At 37.4% G+C, this 20,269-nt stretch overlaps 1 protein-coding gene across 2 annotated transcripts in view; it reads right to left on the reverse strand.

The window, feature by feature from the left end:
* Positions 1-3,372: 3,372 nt before the first annotated feature.
* DES-1-LIKE (fatty acid desaturase family protein) overlaps positions 3,373-20,269 on the reverse strand; it is a 40,883-nt gene continuing 23,986 nt past the window's right edge. For both annotated transcript variants that reach the window (XM_089822682.1, XM_089822681.1), the window contains one exon: positions 3,373-4,369. In XM_089822682.1, the coding sequence (XP_089678808.1) occupies positions 3,536-4,369 (834 nt within the window). In that variant the 3' untranslated portion in view covers positions 3,373-3,535. The remainder of the gene's footprint in view (positions 4,370-20,269) is intronic.

Below are 20,269 nucleotides of genomic sequence, written 5' to 3' on the forward strand. Positions count from 1 at the left end.
TCGCATGATTTTTGGTTGCAGTCCTCTTTATTGTCTGGCATGAGTGTTAGCCATGGACATTTTCTTTATGTGCGCTTTTGGTTGGATCAATATCTCCATCAGCACGACAAGAGTGGACCTATAGGTTTTCACGTTGTTGGAAGGCGTAGCTACCTATACCACTATTTGGAACTGGTGTATAGAGAATGTCTATTGTTCCAATGCAACCGGTGCTTGATATTCACTTGGTATTTCAATTTATCCGGAGTATGTTTCCTTATGATTTATGCTTTCATTGGAATGCTTGGATATCATGTTTAGATGATGTTAGTTAATTGATGCATTCTTATATTATGATGTTTAGCATATGTTTAGATGATGTATTTTGATTAATTTGGAATATCTACTGCTTTACTTGTTAGCATATTAGATTTCCTTGTTCTTGTGATGTTATTACACTTTAGCAATGATGCCCTCATAAGATAACTCTGACTATCTAATTGGCAGTTTGGGATGTTACACGCAGAGGATCGCTAGGACCTTCGAGGTCTCATGATGCTATTATGGTTGGAAGGTACTGCACATGAGTTTTGTTATGTTCTTTCATTGTGATGTTGCTTTAGTGCTTTCCTTTACTGCTATGGTTTAGATCGTTAGATGCAATTTCCATTTTGCAATTATTGTGTTCGAGTGTCTATGCCTCGACTCATGGATCTGGTACTCCCAGTGTGGAGGAATTGTTTTACCTATCTTATCGTCTAGTGTTTTCCTTGCTGCTTGTTGTGAATCCTCACGCGAGATTTTACTCTCCCGTGCGAGACTTGGTGTTTCCTCGCACACAGCCTTGCATTTCTTCGCGTCGTCCCTTGTACTTCCTCACGCGAACCTCAACACAAGTGCAGTGTATTCTAGCTATTGCACCAAGCATTTCCTTGTGTGAGAGGTTAGTTCCTCATGTGGCATGGTGCACTTTCTCGTGCAATAAGGTGCTTCCTCGCACAAGACTGTCAGTTGTGTTTTCTTGCGCAAAAAATAGGGGGCATCTCCGATGTGTTCCGAAGAACGTAATTTGGTGATTTGAGTACCCTTTGGGATTGCTAGTATTTCCTTGTTTTGACAAATCTAAGATTTTATGTTCTGTTGTTGTGTTGGGATTTTGTTTTCTATTTGTGTGTGTCAGTTTGGTAATGGCATTTGGAGATTCGTTGGATGTCAGGATTGTTGGTTAAGTCTTCCATTGCGATCTTAGTGATCCTCGTATGTTGATTGTTGCATGCATCCATACTTTTTCTTTTTTTCTTAAAATCTTGGCTTGTATTGAATCCTTGTTCCAAGGATATCCAGGCGAGGCATTGCATTCTTTTTATTTTCTTTCAGTGCTCTTTCTCTAAGGAAATTTGGCGCTTATGATGGAGAGTTTGGGATCAAGTCTATTGGCATGTCTCCTCTTTGATTGAGATTGGACCTACTGGTGTGAGCCCCTACCTAAGACTTTTTTCCCCTCAAGTTGCCTAAGTTCTAGGACCCACTTTCATTAGTTGGCATATTTGGATGGAGAGGAATCAAAGGATTTTTCATGATGCTAGGATGGTTGTTCAACAATTGTGCAAAATTATTCGTTCTCTTTGTGAGATTGTCTTGATAAGGTGTGACTTTTTGGAGGTGTAGTCCTGAAAATGTTGATATCTACAATCGCCTCAATTTTCCTCTTCAAGGAGATAATCCTTTTCTTAGTCTGAGGAATGGTAGGAAGGTCGTGAGGAAGATAAAGTGGTAGGGCCAGCGGATCCCTCTTTAAGGAGTTATGCAAATTAACACTAACAATTCTTCTCATGTGAACCCTTGTCATGCATGTATTGATGGAGTAAGGCATGAAAGTGTTGGAGATGTTCAGCTTGTTTTTTCTATTTATAAGAGCCTTCACACAAATAATTACATGGAAGCTCTTGTCATTTTGTGTTCTTGGCTGGACAAGGATTATTTATAAATTTAAATCATTGATAGTGGTGACTGCTAAATGAGCAATGACTAGATGGTATCAGTTGGCACTTAGTTGTGGTTATTAAACAAATTCTCAAGTTGTATGGCTCTCTAGAATCTGTTACTTTTATTCACATTCCCAAAGCGTGGAATGAAATTGTAGGTTGTTTGGCCAAATGAACTTTCAACCAAATGTAGGGTTGGAATGATGTGGATAGGTGACAAATATCTTTGTAATTGTCTCACATGTTGGATCAGGTAGTGGATAAAACTAGGGTTGTGTAGTGCTCTCCTCTCTACAAGGCAGTTGGCCATTCTTCTCTTTGTTATGAATAAACTTTTAAGCCTCTTTTAGCACGACAGTTCCAACTGCAGAATCATCCCAGAATCATACGAAAATATGAAATATAAAATATAAAAAGATATTGAAAATAACTTTTCAAATGACGCATAAACAAACTAAAATTGAAATGTTAGTGTAATGAATGGTGAGAAAATAGGTAATTTTCTCTACAGGGCAGTTTGTCATTCTTGCTTTGTTCTTCTCTTTGTTTTGAATAAATGTTTACCCCTCTTTTAGCAAATGACAGTTCCAACTACAGAATTATCGCAGAATTATAAGATATATATATATAGATAGATAGATAGATAGATAGATAGATAGATAGCTTTTCAAATGAGGCATAAACAAACTAAAATTGAGATGTTGCTCTAATGACTGATGAGGAAACGGGTAACTGGAAGAAAGTACATATGTCAAAAAAATGAGAGAATTTAGGAAAGATATTCAAATAATCTTGCAAGTTACATCAAATGCCATTTACAATAATACGACAAAACTACCATGCTATTATAGCTATGAAACATTTATGACAAACATGTACCTTGTACGAACACAATACAGAATATATTGGTGACGCAGTTCCCTGAAATGAGATTTTGAAAATTGCAACAGTTTGCAGATATTGCAGAAAATGTGTACAATGATATCGTGCAAACTATTAGAAATAGAAAACATGAAAATATTGTCTGGTCACTTTGCATTTTTTGAAAATATAAATTTAACAGTAAACTGATTGAGTTCCCTCTTAGCAAAGTAACCCGATCAGTAATACAGATTTATTTCAGACAAATACATGCACTAGATTGCATCAATTTAATCCATTTGGATAAAACCAGGCAATAATTTTAAAAGATCATAGATTGAATGTGATTAGCATAATAAAATACGCTAGCTCCATCAAATTTAGATCAAAAACAGAGGATGTTTTTGACTCCACATTTCTTATTCAATTTCTCTTAAGTTTGACCACAAGAAAACAAAAGTACTTATAAACAGTAAAACCTTAGAACATAGTACCACTGTCTGAACAAAATCCATCAACCATCACCATAGAATTCAACTTCCATGAATTGAAAAATGATAAATGCAAGAAATGCACTTCCATCAAAATAAAATTAAGAAACGTGTGCCGTATGTGCCAAAAATAGATACAAAGATAGCCTGTCTATTACAAAATGTGGCAAATGAGTACAGAATCAAAAGCATCATTTACCAGAGAATTCACAATAATTGTCAGTTCTTCTTTTCACGGCCATTGGACTGAAGCTTTCGTTTCATCCTACTGAAAGGTCCCACTGTCTGATCCATAACATACATGTAAATTACTTGTGTCCATGATTTATAATAACTTAGGCCTTCATAGTACTCAGGTGCAATCTTCCTAACTTTATGAAGCTTGCTACCAGATATCCTTGGAAAATCATGGTGTTCATTATGGTATCCAACATTCCATGTCAACATGTTCAGTGGACCATAGTATGAATAGGTCTCCTGTCCCTTCTGGAACACGTAATGCTCTGAAATGAAATGCCCAGCCATGGGATGCATACCCCCGCCCAGAAATGTTGCTAAAATAAGGTATGCAAAGGACTTCCAACCCCAGAAGTATACAAGAACCACATCAAGGGTTATCTGCACTAGTAGGTTACTGGCCTCCCAAATCCCTGGAGGCTTTGGATTCACAAACAATGGCCTAAAAGCATAAAAAAACAGCTGTAGTAAAACCCAGACAATTTTCCAAAACATATTTGACACCACATGTCCCTCTGTATAAGTGGGAATGTCCACGTCAATCCCATCAACTCCCTGGTATCTGTGATGCTCAAGATGATATTTTTGAAAAGTGACAGACATGGGAACACCAATTGGAAGGTTAGCAAATATGCCCAACAGACGATTATATGTAGGTGTTGAAAAGGCCAAATTATGACTAAGCTCATGAATTGCCAGGAACAAATTGTGATTCATAAAGGAGCCAAAGAAGTATGCCACAATAATTATCTTGAGCCAATTTGCATCGAGCAGGGATGTAGCAGTCCATAGTTGAATTGAAACTACCGCCACAATCTGCAAAAAGACAGAATAAGTCAGCTTCCAAGTTCTAAACCTAGCTAATGTAGTTCATGTCAACAACATACAGAACAAAATAAAATTTCATTGTCATTTATATCCATGAATATGATCTGCACACTTACACAATTTCTTATCAATGTCCTGTAGAGCAATAAACCAGAAGAGAGTGTCAGACATCCTTGAAAAGTAAGAAATAATATCATTTAACTCACAGAGCAACTTAGCCAGCATATTTAACAGAAAAGCGCTATCTCCATCCTACTGGATGGGAGATAGATATTAAGGTTTATAATAAATAAAATCAAAAGTAATTATATGTTTTTTTGGGATTCAACTGTATAGTTTTTAGTCAAATCTTTATTGAACCATGTTTTTTGTATCGCAAACAAGACATCCTTTTGGGTACAAGAATTTTATGCTCATTTGACAGAACATTTTGTTTTGATTAAGTAAAAGCAGGTTTTAAAGGACCCGAAACCTTTTTACATAAAGTCTAGAAAGAAACAAAGAATAAAGCACCATAGAAAGCAACTTAGAGCATACATGAAACAGACCTCCAAAAAGAATGCTAGAGAGGTCACTAAGAGAACTGCTGAAAAACTGCAAAAAGACAGCAAAAAGCCAGCTAAGAAGACTTGATCAGGTCCAGCGCTTGGTCCACAAGGATGTGCATGTTTTCAGCCACTGCCTTTACCTCATCCTTTTTGCCCGTGTCCTCAATCTGCTTTGAGTGAGCCCGAGTACGCTTGCTGGGACCCTGACCCTCCACAACTTGAGGGGAGTCCTAACCTTTCTCAATATCCACTTTCTTCAGCAGAGTGCTCACATTCTCAACAATTTGTTTGACCAATTTTTCTGGATTGCTCCTCTTGGCTTCCAATTTTGTTATCTTCCCCTGGTTGGCATTCAACTCTTTGTCCATTGCCCTATTTTTTGCCTCGAACTGCGGGATCTTTTGCATTAGGTTTTTAACATCTTCTGCACTCCCTACCACCTCCATTAATCTATCAATGTGTTGTCCAAGTATGCGTTCACCACGAGCTATTTTGCTAGCATGCCCAACTTCTTTCCTCAAAGCTTGCATATCCCTTCCAAGCATCTGTATTTGATTTTTCATAACCCCAATCTCTTTCAGAATTGTGCCAGGGTTACCATGCATCCCTTTAGTAGACCCTAGCATACCTTCAGACTTTTCAACAAAATCAGGGTGTATCCCCTGTTCCTCAAATTCCTCATTATCCGACTCCCCTTTATACCTTAAGTGCTTCTCCTGACATCTTGAAGGATATCTTTTCCTTTCCAACCTTCGGGCTAAGGGCTCATCATCCAAAGGGGAAGAAGCCCTCATAGCAAGGATGCCCTTATTCCTCTTTCCCTTACTCTCTCTTTTCTTTTTATAATCCCTCACCAAATCCTCCATAAAATCACTTTCCTTTCTGAATCAGAGAGAACCAACACTTTTTTCTTCTTCTTTGAACTACCCCCAATGCCCTTATTCAAATTCTCCTCACCCCCCTTGGTTTCATCCTGGGTTTCAAAATCATAACCCTTCTCTGGAATGCTCCCTTCTGTATCATAATCAGCATCCTTCAGATGGCCTCTAGTCCTCACAATCTTCTTAGATTTTAAAACATTCATGATGAGAACCATGAGACCCTCATGGCAGACATGTTCGCCATTCGGGTCATTTTGAATAGCATGGACAGAAATGCTAAGAGACTGTCTCAAATAGTAAGGAAAGTTGATCTTAACATTGTGCCGAAAGTGGTTGGCCAGCATGAAATGATACCCATAACATTTCGTGAATCTCCCATCAAGAGTTAAGTACTCCATTATCACAAACAAAACAAAACACCATGGGTGAGAAATAGAGGCCGGATTGATATAGGAATTACCTATTTTGATGAGATGGCTCTTCTCGTGCTCGGACTCCACAAAATCCTTGATAGTTCTGTCTGAGAGTTTTTGCTCCCTATAGAAATTAATGCCATCGAACTCCAAGCCCATGGCCTCAACAATCACCTCCTCCAAAATCTCCATACACTGATTACCCACCATAATCGAGCCCTCCTTCCATGTTTTAATAAACTGATGTGTAATGGTTGGGTTATTACCGTTAAGCCTCTCCATATACTCAGTGAAATTACCCTACCTCAGCATATCCCACACCTCCTCCTTCATCCACTCCGAACAACTCACTGGTTCCACCCTTTTCCTCTTACCTCCCATTTTCCTGTCTCCAAAAACTCAGTTCTTCTTCGTCTGAAACCCCCAAATGAATGTGACAAAAAGAGTCTCACAGAAAACGAAGAGGAGAAAGACAAAAATGACCCAGAATCCGTGCGAAAAAAAGCTAATATCATTGAAGATAATAACCCAACACCCGCAGCCACTTATCTCCACATTATTACATTGTACTAACACTATCATATATGAAAATCTTTTTGCAATGACCTCCATTTGTCATGATAAAAGAGTTGGCGTCCATCCATAGGTAAAGGATCATTAATTTGATCACTACTACACACCACATTTGCTGCCTAGTCAGCAGTACCATTAGCTTCTCTGAAATTGTGAGTGATAACACAATTATCAAAAGAATTTATAATGTTAATAGCCTCAAAGATAATATTACTAATTGTCCACGAAGGTATAGAGTTTTTATTAAGGCAATTAATAATATTGAGTGAATCCCCTTCCACCCATATATTTTTCATATTCATTTTCTTAGCATAAATAAGACCATGAAGAGCAGTAGAGGCTTCAGCAACGTGATTTGTTTGATTTCCAATTGGTATAGCCATACATCCCATATTATCACCATTTGTATTTCTTATCACAATATAGTACCCTGCTTTGCCCAGGTTTCCTTTCAAGGCCCCATCAAAGTTTATCTTAAACCAATTCTCAGGAGGACAATCCCACCTAGCATGTTCCCTAGGATTAGGTCTATGAACACCCATACTCAAACTTTTTAGATTCCAATTATGAAGAACACGGGCTTCCCACTCATTACATGGTTTCTGTCCAGATCCCATAGTTTTAATATTCTCAATCATAAGGATCTTAATCTTATGGAAGACCTGATTAGGACTGGATTCCACATCTCTAAAGATCCTATCATTGCGCTCCTTCCAAATACCCCATCCCATATACAGAAGAATGAAGTCCCACAGTTTAGCAATCAGAGTATTCTTAGAAGGAGCCTTCCAACTAGTAAAGAACTGCTGAATCGTGAAGGGGAACACCCACTCAACATTCAAGAGGCTGCAAATTTTATCCCAAATCTTCTTAGTAAAAGGACAGTGCAAAGTGATTTGGTCCAGCAATTCCCCATCATTCTTACAGAGAACACATCTATTAATAATAATTATCCCTCTCTTTTTAAAATTATCAAGAGTGAGGACTTTATTCTGCAAAAGGATCCAAAAGAAAATATTGACTTTGGGTGTCATACCCTTCAACCAAGCCTTAGCCCAACACGGTTCTTCATAATCATCAAAGGAAAAATTATAGGCAGAGGCAATTGAGAATACACCACTGGGATCATTTTTCCAAATCAACTCATCCGCATTTTGGTTTAAGAAAAACACATTCAGGCATTTACTGAGTTCAACCCAAATTGGTGTCCACTCCATTGAGGTCCATCCATTTATTCTCTTTCAAATAATCCGCCACAAGAGTTCCAATCTGAGTCTTACAAAGATCCATGTACCTATTCCATCTTGGATCCTCACACAGGGGGTAATCCAAAATCCAAATGTCTTCCCAAAAAAGAACTCTAGTACCATTACCTACCTTCCATTTAACCCCTTTTCTAATAATTTCTATAAGTTTTTGAGCATTCTTCCAAATCGGAGACCCCCCTTGATCCATATTACTATTAAGGAAGTAGTTAAAGTCAAAAGTTATCTTTGTTGTATTTATCAGTCCAAACATTCTTCCATTCCCCTACCTCTTTATGCCATCTCCATAAGAGTTTTGCCAATAATAAATCATTCATTGATGTGACTCTTCGTAAGCCAAGCCCACCCTTCTTTCGAGGCATACAAACATTTTCCCAAGCAATCAGAGGAAGTCTTTTTTTATTCTCCGTACCCATCCACAAGAAATTTTTCTGAATTTTTTCAATAGCAAGAGCATATTTTCTTGGAATTTTAAATATACTCAAAGCATAAAGCGGGACACTTTCCAAAATTGACTTCAAAACAACAACCTTACCTGCCTGACTAAGAAGAGATCCTTTCCAGCCAGCAAGTTTCAAGTGAATTTTATCAATCAGCGAGTTCCAAAAGCTGTTAGGAGGGGATAACCCCAAAGGTAATCCCAAATAAGAACCGGGCAAAGAACCAATCTCGCAGCCCATAATCTTTTTTATCTTCATTTGTCTGTCTTCATTGACATTCATAAAATAAATCAGACTTTTACTCCAATTAATAATTTGACCTGTAGCATTCCCATAGTCCACCAAAGCCTTCTTAATATTCCTTGCATTCTTTACCGAAGCCTCTCCCATAACAATAGAGTCATCAACAAATTGTTGGTGAGAACACACTGAAGCAAACAAGGAAGGATTAAGGCCCACAAAGTCCCCATTAAGCACCATATTATCAACAAATCTCCCCAGACATTCTACCAAAATGATAAAAAAAGGATAGGAGAAATCGGGTCTCCTTGTCTAAGGCCCCTGGATGCCTTAAAAAAAGAAGTGGGGGAACCATTCACAAGCGCCGAGAAGGAAGCAGGCGACACCAGCATAAAGATAAGATTCCTAAATCTCTTATTAAAACTAAAAGCTTCTAGAACACGATGGAGAAAGTGCCAGTCAACTCTATCATAAGCTTTAGAGAGATCAAGTTTGAGCAAAAAACCTTCCTTTTTAAACACTGAGAGAGAATGGATATTTTCATGCACTGTAATAATGGAATCCACAATCTGTCTACTAGGAACAAAACCAGTTTGTTGTCTAGAAATTATTAAAGGGAAGAATAGACAAAATTCTAAGGGTAAGAACCTTAGAAATAATCTTGTAAAAAGAATTACACAGACTGATAGGCCTGAACAAGTCCATTCTATCTGCACCCGGCTCCTTTGGAATAAGGGCAAGAAAGGTACCATTCAGCTCTTTAAGGATGTTTCTGGACCCAAAAAATTCCTTCACACCACTACAAATATCAGCACCAATAATATGCCAGTACTTATGAAAGAACAGGAATGGGAATCCATCAGGACCAGGGGCTTTGTCTCCTTCAAAGGAAAAAACAGCCTTAGAAATCTCATCCGATGACGGAATAGAAGAGAGAAGAACATTCTGATCCTCAGAGACACAGGCTGGGATGCATCCAAGGAACATTTCCTACTTCTCCAGATCCAGATTGTACCCTTGCAGCAGATTTTTAAAAAAATCCACTACCTCAATTTTGATACTCTTCATTATCAGTTAGTCCCTCATCCGTATTAATTCTGGAGATTCTGTTAGCCATCCTATGCTTGAGTGTAGTAACATGAAAGTACTTAGTATTACAGTGTCCATCCTTCAAAAAGACCTTTCTGGAGCGTTGTCTCCAAAACGTTTCCTCTTTAGAGATGATGTCATGAAGTTCAACCAATTTGCCACTTTCCTCTTCCCTAGAGACAGTCTCATAACCCTCAATCTGAATCCTAGCTTGAATGTCCTTAAGTTCCTCCAAAATCTTTTTTTTGTTCTCAAAAATATTGCCAAATGTATGTTTATTCCAAATCTTAATATTCTTCTTAACATTTTTCAGTTTTGCCACAACTCTAAACATAGTTGTACCTTCAACTTGAATACCCCACCACTCCTAGTCTCCAAGCCTAGATGGAGAGTCCACATTTTTCAAACCTAAATGGGAAATTCTTATGAAAATTAATCTTTTCAACAACCAAAAAAATTGGGTAATGATCCAATCCCACCCTAACTTGGGCACTAAGATTAAATTTATACTTAAGGAGCCAGTCATTACTAATGAGAGCACGATCCAACCTAACCTGTATAAGATCCTTACTAGACCTTCTATTTGTCCAAGTGTACTCAATCCCATGCAGATCAATATCATGAAGAAGATGTTGATCAATAAACTCCATTAAATCAATTCTATTGTCCAAAATAGTTTGGCTCCCTCCCCATTTTTCATTTTCTTTTAACGGAGTATTGAAATCCCCCATGACAATCCAGTTCTCATCAGCAAAAAGTTTTCTCTTATTAGAAATATCTTCCCACAATGCCTTTCTTCCCCATTTGGAGTTAGGAGCATAGACATTAGTGAGGACCCAACTAAAGTAATCATCTTTAGAATTTTTGAATCTAACATTCATCATGTTTTTGTTTTGTGAGATAATCTCCCCTTGAATCCATCTATTTATCCAAAAAACTGCCATACCACCTGAGGCTCCCTCCAAATCATTTCCAATAATCCTTCCACCCTTAATATTGGAAGACATTCCACCTTATCCTTTAGCATCTTTGTTTCTTGAATCACAATAATATTCGGCTTGTTATCCCTTATCATGTTCTTCAAAATATCATGTTTATGAGGGTTATTTAACCCTCGAATATTTCATGAGATTATCTTCATAATTTATGGAAATTTTTTGCTTCCAGGATGGTTCTCTGACTCCCATCACCAATGCTCTTGTTGGTTTCAGCTGTTCTCTTCTGCAAATTGGAAGGTCTTCCCACTGGAGAGGGAGAAGATCCAACATCCCCATTCTTAATAGTAGCTCTATGAGTCTTAGAAGAAAGTACCTCTGTCCTACTCTTTAGGACCTCCCCTTTTGCCTTGGGTCCTTTCTTCATGTTCTTAGTAGGCACAGACTCCTCCTCCTTTTTCCTACCTTTATTTCTGCCTTTGGCATTTTTACCAACGGGAATCCAATTATCTACAAAACCCTCCTCTTCCCACAAAGCTTCCTCATCTTGAGAAACAAAAAGAAGGTCCTCAACCTTCCCTCTAACAAAGTTTCCTTCCATTAAAGTTTCCTTGGCTACAGTACCCAAAGGCAAAACAGACACCGATTGGGTCCCATCTTCTACAACACCCTTCCCATCCTTGGGAATGATATCCTTATCAGCTAGGATCTTCTCCAGACTATCCCTATGAACAATCACCGGCATGTTCTGAGCACAAATCATCATACCTCTCTCCTTCACCGTTGGGGGATCCAACCTAGATTGAACAACCCCCACATCACAATCAATACTATCTTGTTGCTTCTAAGGAGGATTCCTCACAGGCTCAATCACACCACCACCTACATCATTATTTAGGCCAATACTCTGTTCCTTCGGAGAAGCAATCTCACCTAAACCCACCTCATCACTCTTAGCAGTCTCTAAAACCTTGTGTCGTTCCTTAGAAGAAGTGGACCCGCCTAAAACCCCCCCAAAATCCTTCGCAGACCCATCAATCCTGTTAATATCCTTCCTCATCCACACTTTCTTAGCCTTTTTGGGCTTATCTCTTAAGGAGGGACATTTTTTGGCCCAATGCCCAGCCTTCTTGCATTGAAAGCAGACAAAGGGGATAGATTCAAATTCAATACGTTGGTCCCATATTTCCAATTTGGACTTTAAAGAAATAGATTCAGGCATATCCACCCCTTGTGTAACTCCAACACAAAATCTGGCATAGTTCATCCTTTTCCGAGACACAGTCATTGGATCTAAAGAAAGGAGCTCCCCAAAGGTATTGGCAATGCCCTGAAAAACATCTTCCGCCCAAAACTCAAGGGGAAGACCCGATAAACGAACCCAAACTAGGGCTTGAATAACAGTCATCCAGAGAGTAAAGGTTAGGAGTCCATTTCTGGAGAATCAGAGTGTGCCTCCCCATCAAACAAGGGCTACTGCAAAGGATATCCCGTTTGTCCTCATCACAAGAAAAACAAAAAGAGAAACACCCTTTAGCCATCGCTGAAACATCAACTTGACCTTTCAAGCTCCATTTCTTACGAACAAAACTCCTCACATCATCTATGTTGGGTCTCGCCCCAATAAATCTCCCAACCAAAGTTGAGTCCATGATCGAAATGTTTTTGTCAATAATCTGATCAGGGATTTCAATGGAGAACTTACCTTTATCCCTCGCTAACATATCTTTGACCGGCGGAAAGACGGATTTACCAGTGGGGCGTACTCCAAACAAGCTTGACCATTTTTTAATCAACTTGGGCCCTCCTCCCAAGTCCTCCAAAATCCCGCCTCCACCTGGGTCCTCCAAAGTACCTCCATCCTCAACATCGCCAGGAATAGAGGAATCTCCAGCTGACAGGGATCGCACTCCTGGCACAAATCACGCAAAATTCAAAATCTCTTTCCCGCCCAAACCCTTCAAACTGCTACCGCTACCGCTCGCCATCAAAAAAAAAATTGTTTACTTTTTGTTACGCAACACTTTTGAATCAATTCCCAGGGCAAACTCTGATCCAAATCCTAGTGAGACTTCAAGGAACAACAGTCTACTGTGTGAATTTAGATGTATTATAAACACAAGCAAAATTAATGTTGAATGGTAACCAAAGAAAGATGTAATAACTAGGACAAATGAAACTATATTAATATATGCATTCTGTATCTCTCAAGAGAGCAGTAATGTCTATCTTTCAAATCTGCAAAGGAAAAAGAACTGCTTTGGAAATTCATGCATTTTATTTTTTTTATGATTATTGATTATTCACTTATGTTGAATGGTTTCAAATGTAAAGGATGAATTTGGTGGACACAAAAAGAGCTTCACCCTTTTGAGAACAAAGGTCACAGCACTGTCGGCACTCTGAAATACATCTTGTGAAAGGCCCCTTTGCAAAATGGTTTTTAGTTGTCTAGAACCCTAACAAAGGCAATGATGAAGACCACATTAGGTTTGACAAATACTCAGTGCCTTATCTGTCTCAACCATGTTGAAAGGTAATATAATGTTGTTAGTGCTATGTCCATAAATAATTGCATAAAGGTCTCATTACCATTATCTTCTACTAAGATTGCATGTTCTGTAAGACATTGAATTTGGTCGGAGAATAGACAACACAATATATAGAAATACAATGTGATCTTTTCATTCTGTGTCATAACAAGCCATTATTTCTATGTATTGTATTGTCTGTTCTCTACGTGTGTTGTAATCTTCCCAACAACCTAACCTATGGTTGACAAACTTTATATTGTAGGCTATGATCTTTACCAAAATGTACATTATATAAACAAACCATGTGCAAATAATTTCTAGCATTAGTCCTAAGAATCAGAGACAATAATCTTCATGTAATTTGGACATAAACACAGTTCCAGATGTTTAAATACAATCAATGGTTTTGGATACAACTACAGTTCATTGAGAAACATTCATAATACATGAACTAGGGCTACACTACAATCCATACACAACTACATAAATAGGGACACGCAATTATTCACAACAGAATGCTGTAGCTTCCAACAAGGACACATGACTACTTACAACAAGCATTAGCGGGAATGGCCTCACTACACTACTTCAGTAGAAATGGTCTCACTACATGCACGAACAAGGACACAATCAATTGTTTTGAATGTTGTCCACACGGACACACAACTGCCTGCAGCACATTGTGACTAGGGACACACACAACTGACCACATGATAAGTAGGAATGGCTTTCAAATTTTCAATTTTATTTATTACATCTTGTGAATACAGACAAACTTGGCCATTCAAAGTGTGGCATGGGACTTCTCCTGACATATATTTTGGTCTTCAGTTGGTCTAGGCTTTACTGAAAACATTCTTCTGAACCAAATGCTACTAACACAATTACTCCAATCTCTAACCTCACAGCAATTGCAGCAAACTCAAGATTGGAAGTTGTCCTACAAACTTTTTTGGTCCTCCAGCCTCAAGGAAACCCAAGGAAACTTCTTGGACCTTTCAACTCCACGACGTTTGAGGGACAGGGTGACACCTAGGGGATGTCCCCAAAACTTGGGAAATCATTGGAAACAGCAGTCAACTCCGAAACAGGGGGGCAGGAGACTACAGAGAACAGCTGACCATCCCTCAAACAGCTGGGGACATCAAAGTCCCAGAAAAAGCCACCAATCCCCTTCAAAAAGTGACATTAAAGAATGTCGAAATGAATTTTGTTTTGATGCTGCAGTACTCATTATACTTTGGAGATGGTGATGTGTATACGAGGCAAAATTATGGCTAAATTTATTGTTTCTTATTATGAGAAATCATAAAGTGTAATTCCCCATTTTCTAGGAATGGTAAAATATGTCAAGGGAGCTACGATTGAAAACAATAAAAAGTTATAAAAATGGACTATGTTCAATCAATGAATTTTCACTCGCCCTCTTGGACATGTCCATGCTAGTAACTCTACTCATCCTTTTGTGTGCACTGTGCTTTATCCACTTATTTTTCTAGTTTTAGCCATATTGTATATTATTGGGATGGTCTTGCAAAGTAAATTCTGAGTAGAATTATCATTTGTTGGTTCTATTTTGTGCTTAAAAAAATCTAGTTCTATGTGTGAGTACAAATTTTGGTTGTAATAATATCCTTGCTTATTGGGATTGCGAGGTGTTTTCCATTAGCTTTATATATCACTGAAAAGAAAATTTAATGTAAGTTCTTGGAAGTAATAAGCAGCAATCTTCAACTAAACAAAGAATAATGGTTAATTGTTACATAATGCCATTTTTCTAAGCTTTTTGTAGCCAAGGCCATTTTTGTTCGAAACCCTAACTTTTTGTACCAAATCAAAAAGAAATTTACAGATTCTTGATGGGTTTTTTGAGAGCTCAACTGCCTTATCATTTGTGTTTCCTAGGCGCCTCGATTTTCAAGCGAGCAGGTCTAGAATCCGACAACATATTCCTCCTAGGTTTTTCGAGCTCTCTTCTAGTACCTCTTCATTTTTTGTGGGCCTTCTGTTTTTTGCCTTGAAGTACATGCCTTCACAGATTTTCATGCTTTTTCACTAAAAAACATGTTATGGCATCTCTAACTAATATTTTGCTCGAGGGAAATCAGAAGTTCAACGATCGCACTTATGGCACGTAAAAACAACATATGCAAATCATCTTCGAATATCGCAACAATGATAAGGTGTTTCTGGTCCTCTGCTCTAGCTTCAAAAGGCTCTAGGAAAAGGAACATTCAATGCAACTATTGCCACAAGTATGGGTACATGAAGGTTGAATGTCAGAAGCGGTTAGCTTTCCTACCTAAGCAATCTGGTTCACAGCCCACAGCAAACAGTACGGAGCACTCTAAGTAGAAAAAATATGCCTTTTACGTTTTTTGATAGCTTCGTGCTCTGGATAGATTAACCATTAAGGAAGGGTATTACGATAATAGATAATTTCTATTATCTCTGTTTAGTAACTAATGATTATCTATTGTAATCTCTTGTAAATATTAGAAAGATTATAATATTTAGTTTTATGTTTCTATTCTTTACGATTGTTTCCTAAGGAAACATCGTTCAATCTCTTGTATAAATTGATCTCTTGATCACTGTTAATAACAAGCAAATATTTTCCAATTACTTTGTAATAAAACTTGTTGTCCCGTGGTATAGATGCTTCTTCCATGAACCGCCTAGCATAACACGACTTGCTAGCCCATGTAATCTATGCTTCCCTTCTCTTTCCTCCATGATCTCTTAGCGTAACACACCTTGCTAGATGATTGGATCGTGGTGTCTCATCTCATCTTTGATGTATGCTCTATCTTTTCCATGTGAACACATATACTCTTGTAATAACATTTCAAGCATACTATTAGTGGTTGAGACATTTTGACTATCGAGGTCTATTACACCCCAATTTTTGACCTAGCTTGAAATATAGCCGTTGAGGTTCACATGAAGTCAGTTGGTAATTTAATTTGATATAATCTAGCAAAATGGTAAGATGATTGGTCATTATGATTTCAAGTGAAGATGACATGTTAGTTGATTGTTAATCGCGAATTCATGGAATTAATACGAAAGGTTAATTGTTATGATTATTTATGATTATATAATTTATAATTTAAGTATGGAAAAATTCCTTGCAGGGAGTATGTCGAAGGGGTGGAAGCATTGTCAGAAAATAATTAGGCAGGGCATCACCATCACTAGCAGACGGGTAAACGACCTAGCGATTTGAAACAGATTACATCTGTGGAACTGCATGAGTTATTTAAATAAATAATTTATTTAAATAATTGAGTTATTTAATAAATAATTTAATTAAAATAATGTAATTATTTATAAAACGTATCTTAAAGGATTTTAATTGTAAATAATTAAATTTGTGCTTTTAAATATTAAAATGAATTGGCATCATTGTATTTAAATAATTTATTAGAATGATGTTTAGTTGTACATTATAATAGTAATGTTTAAATTATAATAGTTGAATTATTATAATTTTCCAATTTCTCTTTTCAACTTCTTATTTTTCCTTTATTCTTTTCCCTCTTGAAATTCGATTTGTTTTGGCATTCCAAAGGTTCCTTGTAACCGAAGGTAGCCGTAAGGTCTGGCCCAATCTATATTATGGACTTCCTTGGCTGTTGACATCCATTCTTCTTCTTCCTCTTTCAAAATTCAATTCTCTTGGCAAACAAACCCTTGTTAGATATTCCCAAAGTGAACCCGAGTCCATATTGTGCCATTGATTGAATACTATCAAGCCGCAGATCTCAGAGATGTTAGGCGGAATCATACCAAACATCAAGGTCTATATTTATTTAGACTTTCGGTAGAGTCACGTAAGACCAACCCATGTACCCTTTTTCATATTCATTCCCCGCAAAGATTGAATGCGATATTGTTTCTTAAGTTGTCAGTTACTAAGTCAGTGATAATACTCATAAAGAAGACACTATTTCAAGTTATGTTTGCTAGTCATCGTGTAACGCTTGTTGGATGGCTTTCCATGGTCATTAATCATGCAACTGATTTCTGTTTTGTGCTTTATTTTTATTGAACAAGAGATGGTTTCCTCTCGCCACGGAAGCAAGGAGATGAGTTGGATAAAACCATGTAAGGCTTTCTGTGTTCTGAATCCAAAAAGAATAAATAAGCATAAGATTTTTCCAGTAATGGATATGTAAGATAGAAATAAAATGAAATCCATGGATCAACAATCATGCCAGTGTTATCACCATTAATTTCAGTATTTGTTTCGCTCCATGTAAATTTTGTAGAAGTTTCTTTGTTTTTCATGATGGCTGTATAAAAGTTTAAGTATTGAATAACAAGATTATAAAGCAGAATGTAGATTCCATATTAGAATATAGAATTTGTAACAGAATTTTGTTTAATAAGGAGTTCATATCAATACAAGCCTATACGAAAGTATTTCCCATCTACCTCTGAGGTAATGGATAGTACTCTCAGGAAGAACTAGTAAATAGGTTACAAAGCAAATTTTTAATCTTTGCTAAGCCATAGACCCAGGTCGGGTACACTACAATGACTGTGGATATAAATGTTTTTGTACTCTTATGAATGAAAGTAATATGAATCTTTTGCTGAAACCAAGGAAAATTTAGTATAGATCCATTATCATTATGCCGAAGGATATAAGAATTAAACAATCAATCCCGAAATCTTTAAAGAACATAATCGTGTAACCACAGAGAGTGAAATGTTGGATGCCTATAACATTCTTGAACCAACTGTTTTGAGAATTCGGGATACCTAGGACTCACCCAACTGTATAGCCAAGAAGATGGGTGATGAGGTGTGATAAAGGAATCATCAATAATATGAACCAGTCCTGCTGCCAAGTCATATGGCGTGTTATATATCATGATGCCCAGTGGATAGAATGATGTTCCCTGTCAATTCTAGATAGGGAGGGCCTTTCTCGTTAGAGATCATGAGGGGATATATTGTGCTCCGAGGTTGGGTGGTTAAGCCCCTGCAATGTTTCACCTCTCTCAAGATGTTGGACATGCTTCAGATAGAGATAAGCTATGGATTCAATTGTTATCGAAAACAGGTATTATAATTTTTATTTATGAGGAGGTAAGATTAAATTAAAGTATTTCATTGTTATCATCATTTTACTTTTATATATATGAATATCGAATATAAGTATATTTCTAATCTTGAGTTACTGTCACAGAGAAGTAATCGGAAGGAAAAGAAATTTGAAGCCTTAATTGATTGTGCGACAGCTGAACCTTAAATGATACAGTGGTATTGGAAGCCCTAATTGAATCCGTGGTATCGAAAGCCCTAGTTGAATCTATGGTCGCAAAAGCCCTAAATTGTATCCGTCGTCGCGGGAGCCCTAAATTGAAACCGTAACCGCAAAAGCCCTAAATTGAATCCGTGGTAAATGATGCCCTAATTGATATAGTGGTATGTGATGCCTTAATTTAAAATAATAAAAGTATTTAATTGTATTTATCCTTTATTATAAGATAGTGGTTGTTAGATGATAGTTGTCATGTGAAATTGTTATAGTGTATTTGAAAACTAACCCAGGTGGTTGCAGAAGCATCCCTAGTTTGATTCGAACTCAGTTTTCCGAGGTATGTGGTTTTCAATTTCTATAGTAATTTCATTTGATGGTAATTCAAGTTTTTAGTTAAGAATTTTGTATAACTGTTTTTAACGGTAAATCTTATTCACATGAACATGAATGATATAACTGTCTTCCTATGAAACGAAGTAGTAACTGTATTCCTTGAGTATGTTGAATGATAAATTAGACCCAGGAAAAATGGATGTTACAAGGTCACTTCAACTAAGTTAACTTGGAGCTTTTGTTTTTAGTACTAACCCCTTTGTTATATGTCTTTTGTCTTTGTCTTTGTTTACCTTTGTTTTATTTTGTCTCGTTTTATGTGTTCTTGCATTTAGATGTACAAGTTAAGACTCTGGGTATGCTAGGTTTGTGGATTTTTTCCTTTGAACTTACTCATGCCTTACCTCCTATTTTTGACCATGTCTCTCTCTTCTACTCTACTATGAGTATGTGTGTATGCTCATACTCTCACTAAAGTGGAGACTAAATGTAACGTCCTAATTGCATCCTTATGCAATTTCTTGCTTGACTAGGCCCTATCTTAGCATGTACGACCTCCCACATTCGGTCTTGTTCATCCTAGTTCAATTCCATCTTAAATTTTGGCTTCTCCTTTTCATTTTGGACCTCAAGTCCTAATTTGGGAATAGGACTACATTGGAGGGAGCAAGGTGCATTGGGCACCCCACTCCTAGAAGTGTGCCAACTTGGGGACCCAAATTTAAATTGCTCAATGATTAGCTTATTTGAGCGGAACTTTCAAACTCATGTTAGCTTGGTCTAAGTTTTGCACCCTAAAAAGCTTGGTAGAGTATTAAAGCAAGGTATCCTCCACTATTTTGGAAGATACACACACTCAAGCTACCAATTCATTCAAGCACTCCATTCCTCAAGAGAAAGGATTGAATCATTCAAGGCATTTTGTCCCACCATATTCTTCAAAACCAGCATTGTGGAAAACTTCAACCTCTAGACTAGCATGTGTTCAGGATTTCCCATTTAGATCTTATGAAATAATTTTACTAAGTAAGTTTCCTCTTCAATTCAATTTATTTCAATCATGGTTGATTCCAAAACCAAGGTTTGGCTTAGAAAAACCTCTTTTCTACACAACATTTTCCCTTGTGTTTGTGTGCAAGAACAAGTGGCAGACGCACAGCAAAAATTACAAAACAAGCAGGAGAGCTGCAATTACAGTTCATCATAATTGAAACTGTTCGGAACAAGTCGAGCTAGGCACCTCAGTCCTGAAAACAAGCACTTGGGCACCTTGGTCCTAATTTTGTCAAAGATTCAGCCTCGGGTCTATGAAAATATGAATTTTCATGATCTTCTACTGGAATCTGCCTGCCAGTTTTCTAT

The sequence above is a fragment of the Cupressus sempervirens genome, chromosome 3 (assembly GCF_028749045.1).
Source record: "Cupressus sempervirens isolate cs-2001-9-10 chromosome 3, ASM2874904v1, whole genome shotgun sequence".
Taxonomy (NCBI): domain Eukaryota; kingdom Viridiplantae; phylum Streptophyta; class Pinopsida; order Cupressales; family Cupressaceae; genus Cupressus; species Cupressus sempervirens.